The sequence below is a fragment of a genome, unplaced genomic scaffold, assembly GCF_019419815.1.
Source record: "Pyrus x bretschneideri cultivar Hongxiangsu unplaced genomic scaffold, Pyrus_bretschneideri_v1 Contig35, whole genome shotgun sequence".
NCBI classification, from domain to species: Eukaryota; Viridiplantae; Streptophyta; class Magnoliopsida; order Rosales; family Rosaceae; genus Pyrus; species Pyrus x bretschneideri.
The window spans coordinates 2,370,834-2,386,761 of NW_025999668.1; the positions used below are offsets into that span (position 1 = coordinate 2,370,834).

At 36.6% G+C, this 15,928-nt stretch overlaps 1 protein-coding gene across 1 annotated transcript; it reads right to left on the minus strand.

Annotated features, from left to right (window-relative positions):
• Nucleotides 1-1,140: 1,140 nt before the first annotated feature.
• On the minus strand, nt 1,141-2,031 carry LOC108868510 (FCS-Like Zinc finger 3). The gene is made up of 2 exons (XM_018651810.2): nt 1,853-2,031; nt 1,141-1,686 (listed from the first exon to the last, which is right to left on the minus strand). Exons 1-2 carry the CDS (start codon nt 1,972-1,974, stop codon nt 1,521-1,523), a joined length of 288 nt encoding a protein of 95 aa, XP_018507326.1. The 5' UTR covers nt 1,975-2,031; the 3' UTR covers nt 1,141-1,520.
• Between the last annotated feature and the right edge of the window lie 13,897 nt (nt 2,032-15,928).

The window sequence follows — 15,928 nt, forward strand, 5'->3', positions numbered from 1 at the left end:
CTTCCAGCCCCACGAGGATATACTACCAAGTTTCGCTTCCATAAATGTCCAGTTCGGATAATATTTCTCTTTGAGCACTCCTGCCAACAGAGAATTAGGATACATCACCATCCTCCATCCAATTTTGACCAAGGAAGCCAAATTGAAACATGAGAAAATTGTAACAGTGTTTTTCTCCCTCGACTAAAATTTATGATCATTAGTCTTTTAACTCATCAAAATATGCATTTATAGTTATTTTCTTCAACTTCTCTAAAACTTTTATTAAATGAATCACATGCCCCGTATGGCTGAATGAGAAAATTATAGAATGGTCTTTTAAATTTATACCCATTGGAGAAATAATCTATTAATTTTAACTCAATTGGAGGAATAATCCTTCAATTTTAACCAAATTATAGCAACGATTCTTCCAACATGACTTGTTTTGACAAAAATTCTGATGGAGTTGATGAAAATAGTCATAACTGCATATTTTGAAAAATTAAAAAACTAATATGAATTTTTAATTGAATGACTATTACTTTAATTTTATTAAATTAAAGTTAAAATATCATTACTATAATTTCCTCCCTCTATTCCCCAATCCACCGACCTGCTTCCTTTTTTACATTTTTCCCCACGCAACCAACGCTTCCCCGTATTTTGTTTATTTCCGCACCACCAGAAACGCGCAATCTCACTTTCCTTCTTTTTTTGATAGGTATGACATCCATGCTTTCGCAGAGATGAAAGCTGGTAAGGCCTACTCATTCCTTCGTTCTCTATTTCCGTTTTTTTTTTTCTTTTGGCAGGAAAAGTTACATAATTAGACACTTCACATCAAAATAAAAAATTTAAAAAAAATGACAAAAATGATAAAATTTTAACGGAAAATTTTCAGTACTATTTACTTTAACGAAAAATCATATTTTTATATTAAAAAAGTAATCATGATACTATTCAAATTACCTTTTATTTTATCTTTATCGTTAGAATTCAAAATTTTAAAGTTATTTTCATTAATTTTTTTACGAATTAACCTCATAATTAAAATAGTAATTTTAGTATTTCAACTACTTCTTGTTTTCGAACTCTTTAATTTTTTTAACCGAAAATTAGTGCAGAATATAATTTGTATACAAACATACAAAACAAAAATCATACGAAAATCTCTTTGAATAAACTTTTCAATGTCTTAACATCCTTTGAGAAGTAATCAAAGATGATCGATCACTAACAAAACTTTACAAATTAACCTTCCCTTAACAGGATGCTCTTTGACTTGCAAACATCAACCACAACAAAAAACAAAATTCTTCTGGTGGGTTTTTCTTGATTTCTTCTCCTTAATTTTATGTTATCCAATTGGCCACAGTTTCCTATTTACCTTCTTTTCCTTGGGATTTGAATCCTGACATCCTATCCGATCGGCCATCATCCTCTCATCCTTCCCCACTACCTTACATATTGATCACATCCACCATGATCTGTAAGCTTAATAACAATCTCCACCAACAATCTCTACAGTCTCAGATCAATCAGGCTACAGCAACAGATCCCGTCCGTACATTTTTGTTGGGGGTGGAGTTCTTGTTGGGATCCGACTTTCTTCTGCTGGAAGTAACCTTCCAGCTCTTCTCCTTGTTCTCATCGAACTTTATCTCTTCTTGCCTACAATCTCTACTGCAAAATGGTGTGTTACCCCTGAAAAATATAAAAATCAAAATCCTCATCAGAACATGGCAAATCAAACTTCACGTAAACAAAAACCGACGGATCGATATTCTAAACTTTTCTAATTTAACCTAGTGGTGAATACTGCAATGTAACGAGCACACTGCTCTAGCGAACTGCTAGGTTATAAATTTACCTGTACATGAAGATGTCTGAGTTGTTTCCAAGTGGTTTTCTACAAAGATGACAGGCATCAAGGAAGTGAGGCTCATTTGTTTGATCTTCATATGTGGTGTAGGAGAACATACCAGTCCTCATGCTTCAAAAAGTAAAATTAGAGGAGCTGAGAGGAAGAAAATATTGTTGGACTCGGACTGGATGCTAATTTGCTACAAATTTGGAGCTTGCTGCAAACTTTGGTGCCAATAACAAGAAGGTGATGAGTGGGGGAGACGAATTTGGGTGACATCTGCTGGCCTATATAAAGACTTGTTCCAGTGGACTTGGGGGAATAAGCTGCTTTATGGGCCTATGTGAACAAATTGTGTAAACCAATCAAGTTCTTTGATTGAGTCAACTTCTAGAGTGTTATGTAAAATCAACCGTTGATATTGATTGGGAGATCTATGTTTTAGATTTCTTCGATATTTTCTTAGAAATATTCAAAAAATAAGACAAAGTTATGGAAATAGGGGTGAAACTCTTATGTGTAAACTAAAATCGATAAATATTGTTGATATTTTTTACACGTGTTAAATATTAAATAATTTTTATATTTCTTCCAAACCAATATTCGACAATTTTTAAAGTTTCATTTTATTTTTTTTTCATTGAAAATAACCGATATCAATATGATATTCAATATATTTGTCGATATTTTTATAAATTTACGTATAGATATTAATATTTTAAACAATGGGGAGGATGAGAGGTATTGTGGACTGAGAAGCATTGGAATTTTGCTCACTGATTAAAAAGAAAACAGTGGATGGTGGTTTCGAGATTCCATGGGTTTCAATCTATTGGCTGCAGTGCATGCACCAGCCTCAGTTTCTTAAAACCACTTTTTCTTTTATTTACTTTTTGCCACATTAGTTTTTTTCTGTTTTAGCATTTGGTCCCTTTTATGTTGGGTATTTTTAGTGCATCCGTAAACTTTTGTATTCCTTCTAATTGGATTGGAGGTTACCTTCCCCAAGATCATCGTAACGGAGGAGGTTAATTAGTGTATTTTTCTTTACTTTTAATAAACGATATTATCTAACTAACAGGGTTAGAAAGTGTGCTAAGTTTTAGTGCCTCACAGTGGGCTAGCAATAATAGGATTCAAATACACCTTTGGTCAAAATTGAACTTAAGATTTTTCACTTATAAGTGAAGAGAATACTACTAGACTGTAATACTAAATGACCGTTAATTAGTCTATTAGTACCATTTCCTTTTGTGTTTGCTAAGATTAATACTCATTGCTATTTTACTAATGGTTCTTGTGTTTGTGTGTTCCTCATTTGACTAACAAGGTTTATTACTAATGAGAAGATACGATTAATTTAAAAGTTCAATGTATTAAGGGACACGAGTTGGGGAAATATGTTGGAATCTTTTGTTTCTTTGTTTCTAGGTATGCTTTAGAATTAACTATTGACGGTGCATGTGAGCTTAAAGTGTAGATATGATATGGTATCTAGCTCCCAAGCAAAGTCTAATCTATTGGAGATGCTACCATCATTGGTACTTTTCTTTACTTGTACAGGAGGTGTCTCATGTGCTTCGTCTCATGTTTTATGTTTCATCTTACTAAAAATTGCTTTAATTTATTGATTAGGCATGTAAAGTGTAGGTCTAATCAAACTTAATTTAAGAATTCAAGGTAGAGATCCTCTAAAACATTGCAAATGCAAATAAACTAACTTAAATTTGACTAATAACTAGATGGAACGACTACCAAACTACCCTAAAAACATTTTTTTAATTTTTTTTTGAAGAAAAAACTAGTTTATAAAGTTAAATTTCACTTAGATAATCATTCAAGAGACAAATCGGGTTTTTGTGCGTACAAAACAAACTTATTACTATTGCATATCATGAAATTTTTTGGCAACTCATTTGTTATATAACCTCTAGGTAAGTTCTAAATTCTAATTGCAAAAGTAAAGACTCCAAGAAAAGAAAAATGAAAAGAAATTGTGGGTTATAAAAGGATTTGTAGAAGCTTTGGGGCAATAATGTCAAAACAATCCAATATTTTATCCTCTTTCGAAATTGTTTTTGTATTCTTCCTTAATTACAATGGCACCACCCCTGGACCACTAGCAATTTGGAGCATCACTGGGCCCCAAAAGCCCATAGGAAATCAACAACAGAATTAAGACCACACCGTGGAGGTGACTCGGAGGGGACCCGCACCCACCAAAACTTCGAAGCTGCGGGACCCACCTGACTCAGATCATGCTGGCTCTACTTCCAAGGTCCTTGTCTCCCGGGCCCACGACCACTGACCGTATCCCACGGGCAGCTCCATCCTTTTGTGCCCGTTGCACGTGTGCCTGAAAGGAACTACCAGCGCAACACATCGATTACCACACGTGCTACGTGGCAAGTGGCTGTGGAAAGAGACATAATTTTGCTTGCACTATGTTCTTGGAACGGTCACGATTGTGGAGGTGGGGAATGGACGGTGGATCGTCCCACGCTCGAAGGGTTCCAATTATTTGGTCGCCCTACAATTTTCCTTTGGTTTCTCTCCACGTGGACCGTAGCATGTGGCTGACGGAATGAGTTGTTGAAGTGAGTTTTTATCATTGCTTGCTTCTCTAATCAATTGAGAAATGCATTTGTGTCAAGAGATTAAGCAAATGTGCGCTGCAGAATGTGGCAATTGCTATATCATTTCACTTATAAATTGGTGTCATTAATTTATATTTTTATTCTTAAAAAAAAAAAAAAAAAAAAACAGCGATGACATCGCCATCGTAGTCCACTTGACACACCCCGACCGATATGTCCACTAGAACTTTGAATTGAACTGTGCTGGCCAACATCTAGAAGGTGACGAAGCCATAAAGTGTAGTGATGTGGAAAATGTAGATAAATTTAAACCTAAAAGTACCTAAATATAAGAGTACGCTAGTGAGTGAGAATGAACTCATTTCACACGTGACGTCAAAGCATAAGTAAAGTACAATAGAGTGGATAAGGATTATACTCTCAGAAGTAGCCATCAATACTGAGATTCACTAAGAATCCTCGACGATACAATCGTTCAACATCTAAAACCTGGAGGGGCGAAAAAAACAAGGGTGAGTGAGCCTGAAAATAAAGTTTTAATAAAAACCTTTGAAAGCATTATAATCCATCATCGTAAAATCCGTATAGTTTCCAAAATATCATACTACGTATAAGTGTGAAAATCAAATGCATGTTAAAAGTAAGTCCAGAAATATGTCACAGCAGAAAAGCTCAACAGCAATATAGATATGATCATGTGCTCAAAAATCTTTACTAACATGTCAGTCGAAGTCACTTGATGTGACCTGTACGACTGCACATATGGCTCATCAGTCATATGCTAACACACGAGTCGGAGTCACCTACTGTAACCTATACAACATGCTAGGTGTAATAAATAACACTCTAGTGCTATGATCACATGAAGCTATGCGCGAGTCACCTACGAGTCGGAAGTGCCCAATGCAGTTTGTATGATAGGCTAGCATCTAGTTGGATCCAAGGATAGCGTGCGGTGAAGGAGGTGAATGTTGGAAATGTGCCCTAAAACCAATCATATGATGATACTTTACGGACATTTCAAACTAATGTAGTTTAAATGTAAAGGGCAAAGATTATTGTTTGAGCCGTCTCATATAAATGTTATATGCTTAAACGATAAGTCCAAGGAATATGTGATTGGAAGAATGCGATCTAAAGAAGTTAGATTCATGAGACCATTCTTTCGTTGACACATCCTAAACGTTCCTGATCATAGGATTGTCAATTGGGCATTGACAGTCCGTTAAGATCAGTACGTGCTATGTCTTCTCTCCGGGAGAGTGACTAGTCTCGAGTCATTGGTGTGTGTGACATCAAGACAAGTACGTAGGTGCTCAATAGAGAATGAGTTCACTGAACACGATCAACGAAGAGTTCTCATATTCATGTCACATGAGAACTCATGGTTGGGATAATGCAAATTAGTCTTTTGACCTGAGGCATCACAGTTGTCTTGTGGTTAGGTCCTTAATCTTTGATTATGTCAAAGTCACTCCATCAGGAGGGTGTCCATGGCATCGTTGGGGTTAAGCCACTTAGCCATGGAGGCAAGTGAATGCGCAACAAGGGATCTCTAACCTTCAAACTGTTTGAGGGAGAATACTCTATGATATGATTAAGAATCTTTGGCCAAAGTATGAATGAGATTTAGGAATGTGTTCCAAATCACATTCAAGGTAATCATATAAGCACAAGACTCACATTGGATAGTAGACATGAATAAACTATCAAACCAAACAATGTGGTCAAGAGTATTGTATTAGAGAAAGACCGTATTGCATTTGTAATCCTAAAACTGAATAGGTTCTCCACCTCTTCTGATTAGCTTGGGTAACCATGACATGCTGCTAGGCGTCAACCATGGTTTGTGGAAGCCCTAAAAGTGTATTATCACTAACGGGAGAATTGAAAGTAAGTTTCAATTCACAATCGATTAGAAAGAGTTTTAATCGCCCACTGCCTCGCTAAAAGGAACCTAATGGATCGTTCACCGAGTAAGGTAGAGTTTGAAGAAACAACGGAGATGAGTAAGAATAATTAAATGGTTTAATTATTTATCTAAGGCTAGGATTAATTAATATGTTAATTAATCAAACGAATAAGTTCGTTAAAGACCTCGGGTTAGTTTTGGGCCGCAAGGCCCAATGGGATTTGAATGTCAAGCCCATTAACTCAAGTTGTATGACAACTTGAATAAACAAAGGGCTTGAAAGCCCAATAAACCCTATAGGCTTGCCATGTTAGAAGAATAGGGCTTTTGGTCCATTAGGTCACTTATTTGAAGGGACTATATAAAGGACTTTATAGCCTAAAATTTACATATGGTAATTTTTGGGGAAAGGATGAGAACACAAGCTCTCCTTTCTCTCTAAAATTTAGGCCACCTTGGAGGGATCATCTAGCAATCAAACTCCTCCAAGGTCACTCATTTCTTCTTCATTATGCCTTGGTGATGAATCATTAGAGGTTCTCAATTTTGGGAATTTGGAGAAACTTTTTCATCCATCCAAATCCATGGATCTAAGATGCAAGGAATGAAGGCCCTCTCTTTGGGTGATTAGCCTTTGCTTATGCAAAGAGGAATCTACAAAGGTATTGATTTCTCAACTCACTTTGTTTTGAGTTGAGTCTTGGTTCACCTAAGGAACATACACATGAAGGTTGTGCCCTAGCCCTGGGCAAGAGCACTAACACTGAGGTGTAGCAATGATGAGCATTCTATATGCAAAAGCATGCCATTCAACCATTTCAATTCACCACCTAACCTTACCTAGACTTACTTGTGCATCCCGTGATACCTTTGCATTTCAAACCATTCACAACAATTATAAGCAGGTAAAATGCATATGAATATGCCATGATGATGCATAAAACCCAATCATAATATAGCATTTTTAAAATATATAAATCATGGCATAAAATGCATAAAACCATTTAAAAACATTTATGGAAACTATAAAGTATATGTATATACCATAAAAAGTTAAATACCCACTCACCTGAGGTCCGCACTACAACTCCCTGGCACGAATATCAAGACTTCACAAACTGATCGTCGCCTAGAACAAATATCAATTCACAACTCAGAATTCTTATTGATAGAACATGTAACTTACGTAAAATACATCCCCAAGTACGTTCTAGAATGATTTGAAACCCATTAACCAAAATTCAACCATCAATCAAAGGTCGATGATAGGGTCGATGACCGTACACGGCGGTCAATCGCCTCGACTCGCTGGAAAAATCAACTATTTCTAAAAATTCTCAAACTTCACAAAAATGAAGATCTCAATGAGTAGAGCAAGTTTTATACCTGTGGCTAAGTCCAATTTGGCCTGTAAATGCCCCAAATCGTCCTCAAACCGCTAGAAACCCCATAAAGGGTGTGCTTCAATTCGACTTCTCCGGTGTTCCAACGCCCCTATCACTAGTTGGGTCTTGTTCCTGAGTCCAAGGGGAGTTGATTAAGGGTGGTGGTGGGTGGTGAAACTCGCCGAAACAGCAGAATTGCCGTTAAGAACCTCCAGGTTCTCCAGTGAAGTTCTACTCGGTTTAGGCCTTAAAAACCCTTGATTTTTGGTGGAAATGGTAGAGGAGAGGTTGTGGAAGAGGTTGCAGGTGATGGATGGGTGTAGTTGGCCTGAAAAAATGGTGGAGATTGGCCGGAAACAACCCGGGTCACCAGCGGGTTGTGGTGTGCACGAGTTGAAGAAATGGGGAAGGATGTTTCTCTCTCTCTCTCTCTCCTCTGATTGGTTGCTTCTATTCTGCCCTTTTTCTGATTGATCCTTACCCTTTAATTTGATTGGTCAGTTTTCCCACAAGGTGGGAGTTCAACACTTTATAATCTAGAATATAAATAACCAATTTCAAATGTTCGTAACTATACCGTTATAAGCCGAACTTGCAAACGGCTTTCGCCTACGAGTTCATACCAACGAGTACTACACAAATGCGCTAAAGGAATAAGTTATACGTTTCTCTAGACGATGCTTCACAGAAGTCAAAGTCCACGCCTTTAGGGGCATTTTCGTCAATTCCCTCGATTAAAATAAATAAAAACGTAAATTTAGGGACAGGTTGTCACACCACTCTTTCGGGAATCGAAAAAACTCACAGAAGTATTTTAGTCTAACAATTGGAGTAGTCAATTTATCGAAGGATCATGTTGTTTTCTCTAACAATGTGTAAGTTGCTGACTGACGTTATTTGGGAGATATCTAATGGAGTGAATCGATTTTACTAGAGTTTTGGTGAATTAATATTCATTGAGTGGCTAAAGTTCCTTAGAACATCTCTAAAGAAGACAATACATTTTAAAAGTAAAATTTAAATTTGACAGTTTATGTGGCACTTTGACATCTTTTAAAAATTTGATATTCACCCGATATATTAAATTAACCTATTATTTTATTACATTAAACTATTATAATAAATGATTTTTTTTTTTTAACAAACAGTGTCATCTACACTAAGGGGGAGGGATGAGCTTAGCCTCACAATAAACTAGCAATATTGTGTTCAAATTTGCCTTTGGCAAAAATCAAATCTAAAACATCTCACTTACAAGTAAAAAGAAATATCACTAGACCGTAGTACTAAGTGGCAAAAAGAAATGTTTTAAAACAAAATAAAAACTAATAAATTGTATTTAATACCCAATTATTATTATTACTTTGAAGGGCCATCAATTTTGGTAACAAGTGCAAGGGCTGTCAATCCATGTCATGTCATACCTGATTTGGCTTTTCGGTTGAAAGTATTGTTGCTGTTTTTTTTTTTTTTTTACCTTTAATGCTGATTTGAACATTTTGACATCTCTTTAAAATATGTGATATTTTATAGCACAACATAATTTATTTAATTGTTTTCTAATATACTATACCATTCACTTAGTTTGCGCCCAGCCGAAAGTAAGTAATTCTATTTGTTCTAAATAGTTGGACATGGTGGTTAACTTTTACATTACTTGTAATAAGTAGTTTGGTAAATATAAATACAAAGCACTTGACGCTAAAAGTATTTGACATATTTGAGAGTTTTGTTCTCTTATTTCGTCTTTCTTGGGGAGAATCCGTGCGTTTGAGTTATGATTTTAATGTTAATTTTATTTATTGGTACAACATTATGGTTAATAATATTTTTTTGTTTGCTGAGAGTTAATGATATTAAATTAGAAACGTATCGTTCTTGTGGGATATTAGAAAAGAATAATCAACTATCAAGGAGCTTGCATTATATCAACACATTATTTGGTTTTCGGGGTCCAATGCTTATGTGTGCATTCAATCATTTGTATGTATTCTCTTTGTAATTAAAAATAAAATATTCAACGTGTATTATTAAAAAAATAATATAAATAATAATACATCGAAAACGACTAACTTTCAGTCTTGGAGGCTTTGAGCAATCTCTCACTCTTTTTAATTTGTCTTCCACCATGAGCGATGTTGAGATCCGGAATTCAAAGTGAAATTTTTGTACAATCAACTTTAATATTAAACCCTATACTAAAATGCAGAAAAATTAAACCCTATACTAAAATTCTTATGTTGCAGCTACGAAGCACGGATACAAGAGCAGAGTTTAGCAATTCATAAAAATTCAAAATTTATCGGTTCGGAAGGGGCATTGAATTCTGTTACTTAAAAAACAACATTAAATTATTTTTTTTATTTTTTAATTTTTTGGTCGAAGATGAAATATTATTAGATATAAATTGAAATGTTTACATCAAAAGCCAGAGCATTAAACAACCACTCTGGTTCAAAGCAGTCCCACATATGGTAGGTCCCCACACACGTGACATAAGTTGTCACCAGATGCGTAGCCCCATTACAGGCTCGAGGGGTGAAAAGAAACTCTACTGAACTTAATTGCTACTTAATATGATGAATGTCCTAGATAACACCTTCCATGACAGCCTCCTGTAGCGACCCATCTCCAAATATCTCGGTTTTTATAATTTTATTGCGTGAATTTACGAAAATTCCCTTCAAGGAAAAAACGTTGACTTTTGTTGACCGTATCCTTGTCACATAAGATTCATTTCCTTAACGTATCCTTGTAGTAATCGTTGTTACGAACACGTGGGCCAAACGGAATGCAATCTAGAGTTATAATGAAAAAGCTATAAACAAAAGAAGTTGAGGGCAAATTGGTCATTTGAACATAAATCTAAAAGGCTCCAAATCTGATGGAGCAACAATCTAGAAGCCACATGTGTGGCTGTGGTGGAAAGAGAGAAGAGAAAGGAGGGAAAGGAGGGAGAGATAAGACCAATTAGGAAAGGTGAAGGGAGGGAAATGAGAGAGGGAGAGGGGTAGACAACCCGAGTCCCCTCGGCTTGTTTCTCTTTTTGCGACCTGACTCAATGGAAACAATGGTTTCTGATGTTTTCTCCGGCCAAATTTAGGCTAATTACACCGAATTATCACTTGGAAACAAATCCCCGACTTTCCCTTTCCCATTTGCACCCAAAACTCAATGGAAATTGGCCTCGGATTGGGTAAAATGCACCGATGGGTTTCGCGGGTGCACGGTGGCATCGGCCGTTTCTGCAAGCACCATCATTGACCACCACCATGGTTCAGCTCCTCTTGAGCCCAGGAACAAACCCTAAACAAGTTTGGGGACGGTGGAGTTGCGGATTTGACGAATCGAGGTTCACCCGTTTCTAGGGTTTCAGGTGGATTGAGGCGTTTTCAAGCTACTTCCTAGCCAAATTAGACTTTGGCCCACGTACGAAAGTTCTTCCCCTTGATGAGCTCTACATTCATGTAAAATTTGGTGAATTTTAGAATTGGTCGGAATTTGTAGTTTCCGTTCATCGGAAACCACCACAAGCTGTGATGTGTGTGGCTGCGCATGGCCTTCCAGGCCACCATCCCCTAGCGGCTTATGCGGCGGCGCATGGGGGGAACCCGAGCTCCCTCATTAGGTTTTTCAACGTGATGAATCCAAATCCGTAGTCCGTTTTCCCAAATTCTAACGTTTTGGTACAGTTTATTAAATGGTCTCTAGTTGTGTTTAGTTGTGTCAGTTGGAAGTGATCCCATCCCCTCTAGCTCGAGCAATTCCCTAGCAACAAAATATTTTTGCAACCTTTCCAGATGAAATGGCGAAGCTTAGGAGGAACCTTTAAATGCCATAATGCCAACCATAAAGGATCCTTGATGTGTTCCCCACTTGATTGTCCCACACCCTTACGCCCAAGCTTCCCATTTCGATTCATCTCTTAAGCAACCATATACCCAGATTTAACCGAATACAACCCATTCCGTGCATAATACCAAATAATTCGATAAGGGCACCCAAATTAACTAAGAGGCATACTTAAAATAATCGGGCTTCCTCATTATTAAAATAAACGGTCAATAATATCCTTCTTCCATTTACCTCCTGGGGCCACAATATCGTTAACCATTTTCTGTCATCTCCATGTGCCACGAAAGAAGGAGAAAAGTACGCAAAGTAAGCAACCAGGGGTATTTCACAATCCGAATGCTCCTACCATCCCCAACCCTCCATCGTATTCTACCCTTCAATATTTTTCTCCCCTGCAAAATCCTTTCCATCCCCAGGAAGTACCTCGTCCCGCTGGTGCATCCACAAAAGACGATGAATAATAGTATTTAGCTCGAAGAACTTTAGCTAGGAAAGAGTCCAGTTTACAAATAATGCACCACCCAACCTTCGCAAGCATAGCTAAGTTAAAGGAAATAATTTCCTTGAAACCAAGCCCTCCAATTGCTTTCCCTTTCACAACTTTACTCCAAGCCATCCAATGAACTCCCTTCTTTGTTTTCTGGTCCTTCCACCAAAATCGTGTAATCACTTGTTCAATTTCCTTTTCCAATTGAATGGGTAGCTGGAAACAAGACATTGTATAATTAGGTAAAGCAGCAACCACACTTTTAAGTAGGACCTCGTTCCCATCAACCGACAAAAATTGTTTCGCCCATCCATTAATTCTCTCATCTAGCCTATTCTGTACATCTTTGACCACTTTCTTTTTTGAACCCCCAAAATCCGCTTGGAGACCCAAGTATTTTCCAAAACTCTCCTGATATTTAATCCCCAAAACCTCTGCTAACCTGACTTTCAAAACATGCGAACAACTAGAGCTAAAATAGGCTAAACTCTTCTCCAGATTAATAAATTGCCCAAACCCTTGGCATATTGTTGGAGTAAACAATTAACATGTGTAGCCTCTGTTTCCATAGCCTGGTAAAAGAGAACCGAGTCATCCACAAAGAAGACATGGGAAAGGGGCTCGGCAAAATGGTTAACCATCATCCCCCGAATGCGTCCAACCCTCTCATCATTCTGAATTAGGGCTGAAAAACCTTCAGCGCAAGAACGGAAAAGGCGATAAAGGGTCCCCTTGACAAAGTCCTTTATATGGTGTGATATATCATATGGCCTCACCATTAATAACCACATTATATGAAACGGTTTGCACACACTCCATCATCCGTTGGCATAATATATCGTCAAATCCCAATTTGTGCAACATAACGTTCAGAAAAGGCAATTCAACTCGGTCATAGGCTTTCGCCATATCCAATTTTATCACCATAAAATTAATACCTTCATCATTTCCATGCTTCATGGAATGTAGCAACTCATGAACCACCAAAATATTATCTGAAATTTGTCGTCCCGCAACAAAACTTTCATGTCGTTGCAACGATTCAAATACAAAATAAAACATAACAAATTCAACATACATAACAAAACTTGAGAGATTTTTAGCACAAGTAGACAAGTAGTTTTACTAGAGTAAAAATAATCCTCCTGTAGTGAAATTACAATTACTTGGTATTTTGGGAAAGTTTTAAAAGAGGAAGTTAACTTTTTCACCCTTTACAAAATTCACATAATTGCCTACAAATCCTTTGACAAACTAGACACTTTGAGAGGACAAAAGAGGAAAAAAAGGAAGTTAGGATTGAATACCACTTTGCAATTGAGTCCAGGAGATTGGAATAATTTCTGAAATACTTGTGATTACGGATGGACAACAGTTATGGCGGGCGGGTAACCACAGTTATTTACCCATAACCGTTTATGTTCATACCCGCATAACCATTTACCTGTTGGGTAATTGCATAAATGGTTATACCCATACTCAGAACCGTTTATAAATGGTTAACCATACCCATTACCATGTACCCATTTAACCATAACCCTTTACCCGTTTCTGAACTTGTTTATCCTTTTTTTTACCCCTTTTTTCAGCATCTACATGTTTTTTTTTTTTTTAACAACTTGAAAATTACAAAAGAAAAATTTGTTATAAATTTTTAAAATTAATCAGATTATGCAAGTGTTTTGTGATTATAGTTTATACTAAACACAAACTTGAAACTTGATTCTCTTGTTGTTGTTGACGAATCTATTTTTGACCTGAATTCGAAGTGACAGGATATGACTTTTGCAACTTTAATTCAATATAACAGAACACTGTTTGAGGAACTTTAGATGTTGTTAAAGGTCGTCCAATATACTACTGGCTAGAATGTTGGGCTTCTACATATGCCTTCCGGGTTCAAAACTCCGCCCTTCCATAAATTATTGTAATAGTTTCAAACTATCTTATATAATAGTTTATGTTTAGTTAAAAACAAAAGAAGAAGTTGTCAAAGTAAAAGATCGTCAATAAGGGTTTTCTAGTGCGTTGTAGATTCTTATCCAAGACATGTATCATTTGGCAATGCCACTTGAATCACTAGAAACAAATAATAGCTAAACTGATACCAAAATGTTTTGTAAAGGATCAAAGAAGGCTACCATGAGTCAAAAGATCGTCTAAGGAGATTCTATTCGGAAATATTACATGTCCAAGGTCCAATTTTGAAAAAATTCAGAGGTTTTTATGACTTTGTCCTGTGTCAACAAACAATTAGTTAATAAGCCAAGGCAATCAAACATTGAGAATTTAGTCGCTAATCCATCGGTAATCCTTACTAATCCGAACGTCAATTAAATTATTTCCTATTTGTTCTGACTTTTCTGCTCAATTTGATCGGATTGTCAATGTATTAATTTTTTTTTTTAAATTTTACATATATTAAATTAAATAGGTAAATGGATACCCGTTATAACTGCGGGTAATACCCATAACCGATGGATATCCGTTATAATTGCGGGTAATACCCATAACCGCCCATTTAAATTTCACAAATAAACAATTATACTCATAATCGTTTGTTCATCTAGACGGTTACCCATAAACTGTAACCGTGAACTTTAAATAGATGGGTAACCGCGGCTACCCAACCCATGTGTATTTTGCCCATCCGTAATTGCAAGGAATACGAGGACCGAGTGCGTGTTGCTATCACTACTTTCCTTGAGCAGTGCAAAGAAACTAATGATGTACCCAAAGGAAGGGCCGAGGACTTTCACCGGACACAAGGAAACTGAACAAAAGGAAGCCAAGGGTAACTAAAGCCGGCTGGCCTTGCTAGACATAAGGAGTGGCAGATGCAACAGGCGAAACAATATGGACTACCATTGTTTTGGTGGTTTTACTCCTATTAGGTCCTTATAGCAGCAAATTCAAGACTGACTTCTTATACATATGAAATCCAACGCCAACTACAACACTTAAAATTTGTGAGTTAAGTTCATCCCCACCAGCATCTAGTTGTTTTTGTGGGGATGCCTATGAAGGGACACAATTATTGGCTCATTTGGAAGAGACGAATGGGATGTACTTAATAGATAACACAAGACAATATTTGTACGACCTGTGCATCAAGGATATGGTGCCTTTGTTATCTTGAAGCTGTCAAAGTCTGAGGTATGGATGGGCAATGGTTAAGGCCGGCAGGGTAACAGTGGTTATTTACCCATAACCGTTTATATTCATACCCACATAACCATTTACCCGTTGGGTAATTACATAAACGGTTATACTCATACCCATAACCGTTTATAGACGGTTAACCATACCTATTGCTGTGCATCCATGTAACCATAACCGTTTACCCATTTAACCATAACCATTTTTCCGTTTATCCTTTTTTTGCCCATTTACCCCTTTTTGACCATCTACAATTTTTTTTTTTTTAACAACTTGAAAATTACAAAAGAAAAATTTGACATATTTTTTTAAAAATTAATCGGATTATGCACGTATTTTGTGATTATAGTTTATACTAAGCAAAAACTTGGTACTTGATTCTCTTGCTGTTGTTGATGAATTTGTTTTTGACTTGAATTCGATGTAACAGGATATGACTTTTGCAATTTTAATTCAATATAACAGGACATTGTTCGAGGAACTTTAGATGTCGTCAAAGGTTGTCCAATATCCTAGTGGCTAGAATGTTGGGCTTCTACATATGCCTTCCAGGTTCAAAATTCCGCCCTTCCATAAATTACTATAATAGTTTCAACTATCCTCTATAATAGTTAATGTTTAGTTAAAAACAAAAGAAGAAGTTGTCGAAGTAAAAGATTGTCAATAAGGGTTTTCTAGTGCGTTGTA

Coding starts and splice junctions, on each gene's coding strand:
- LOC108868510 (XM_018651810.2), bottom strand. CDS start 1,974: ATGAGGACTGGTATGTTCTCCTACACCACATATGAAGATCAAACAAAT. Junction 1,687..1,852: donor TCAGACATCTTCATGTACAG/GTAAATTTATAA, acceptor TATATTTTTCAG/GGGTAACACACCATTTTGCA.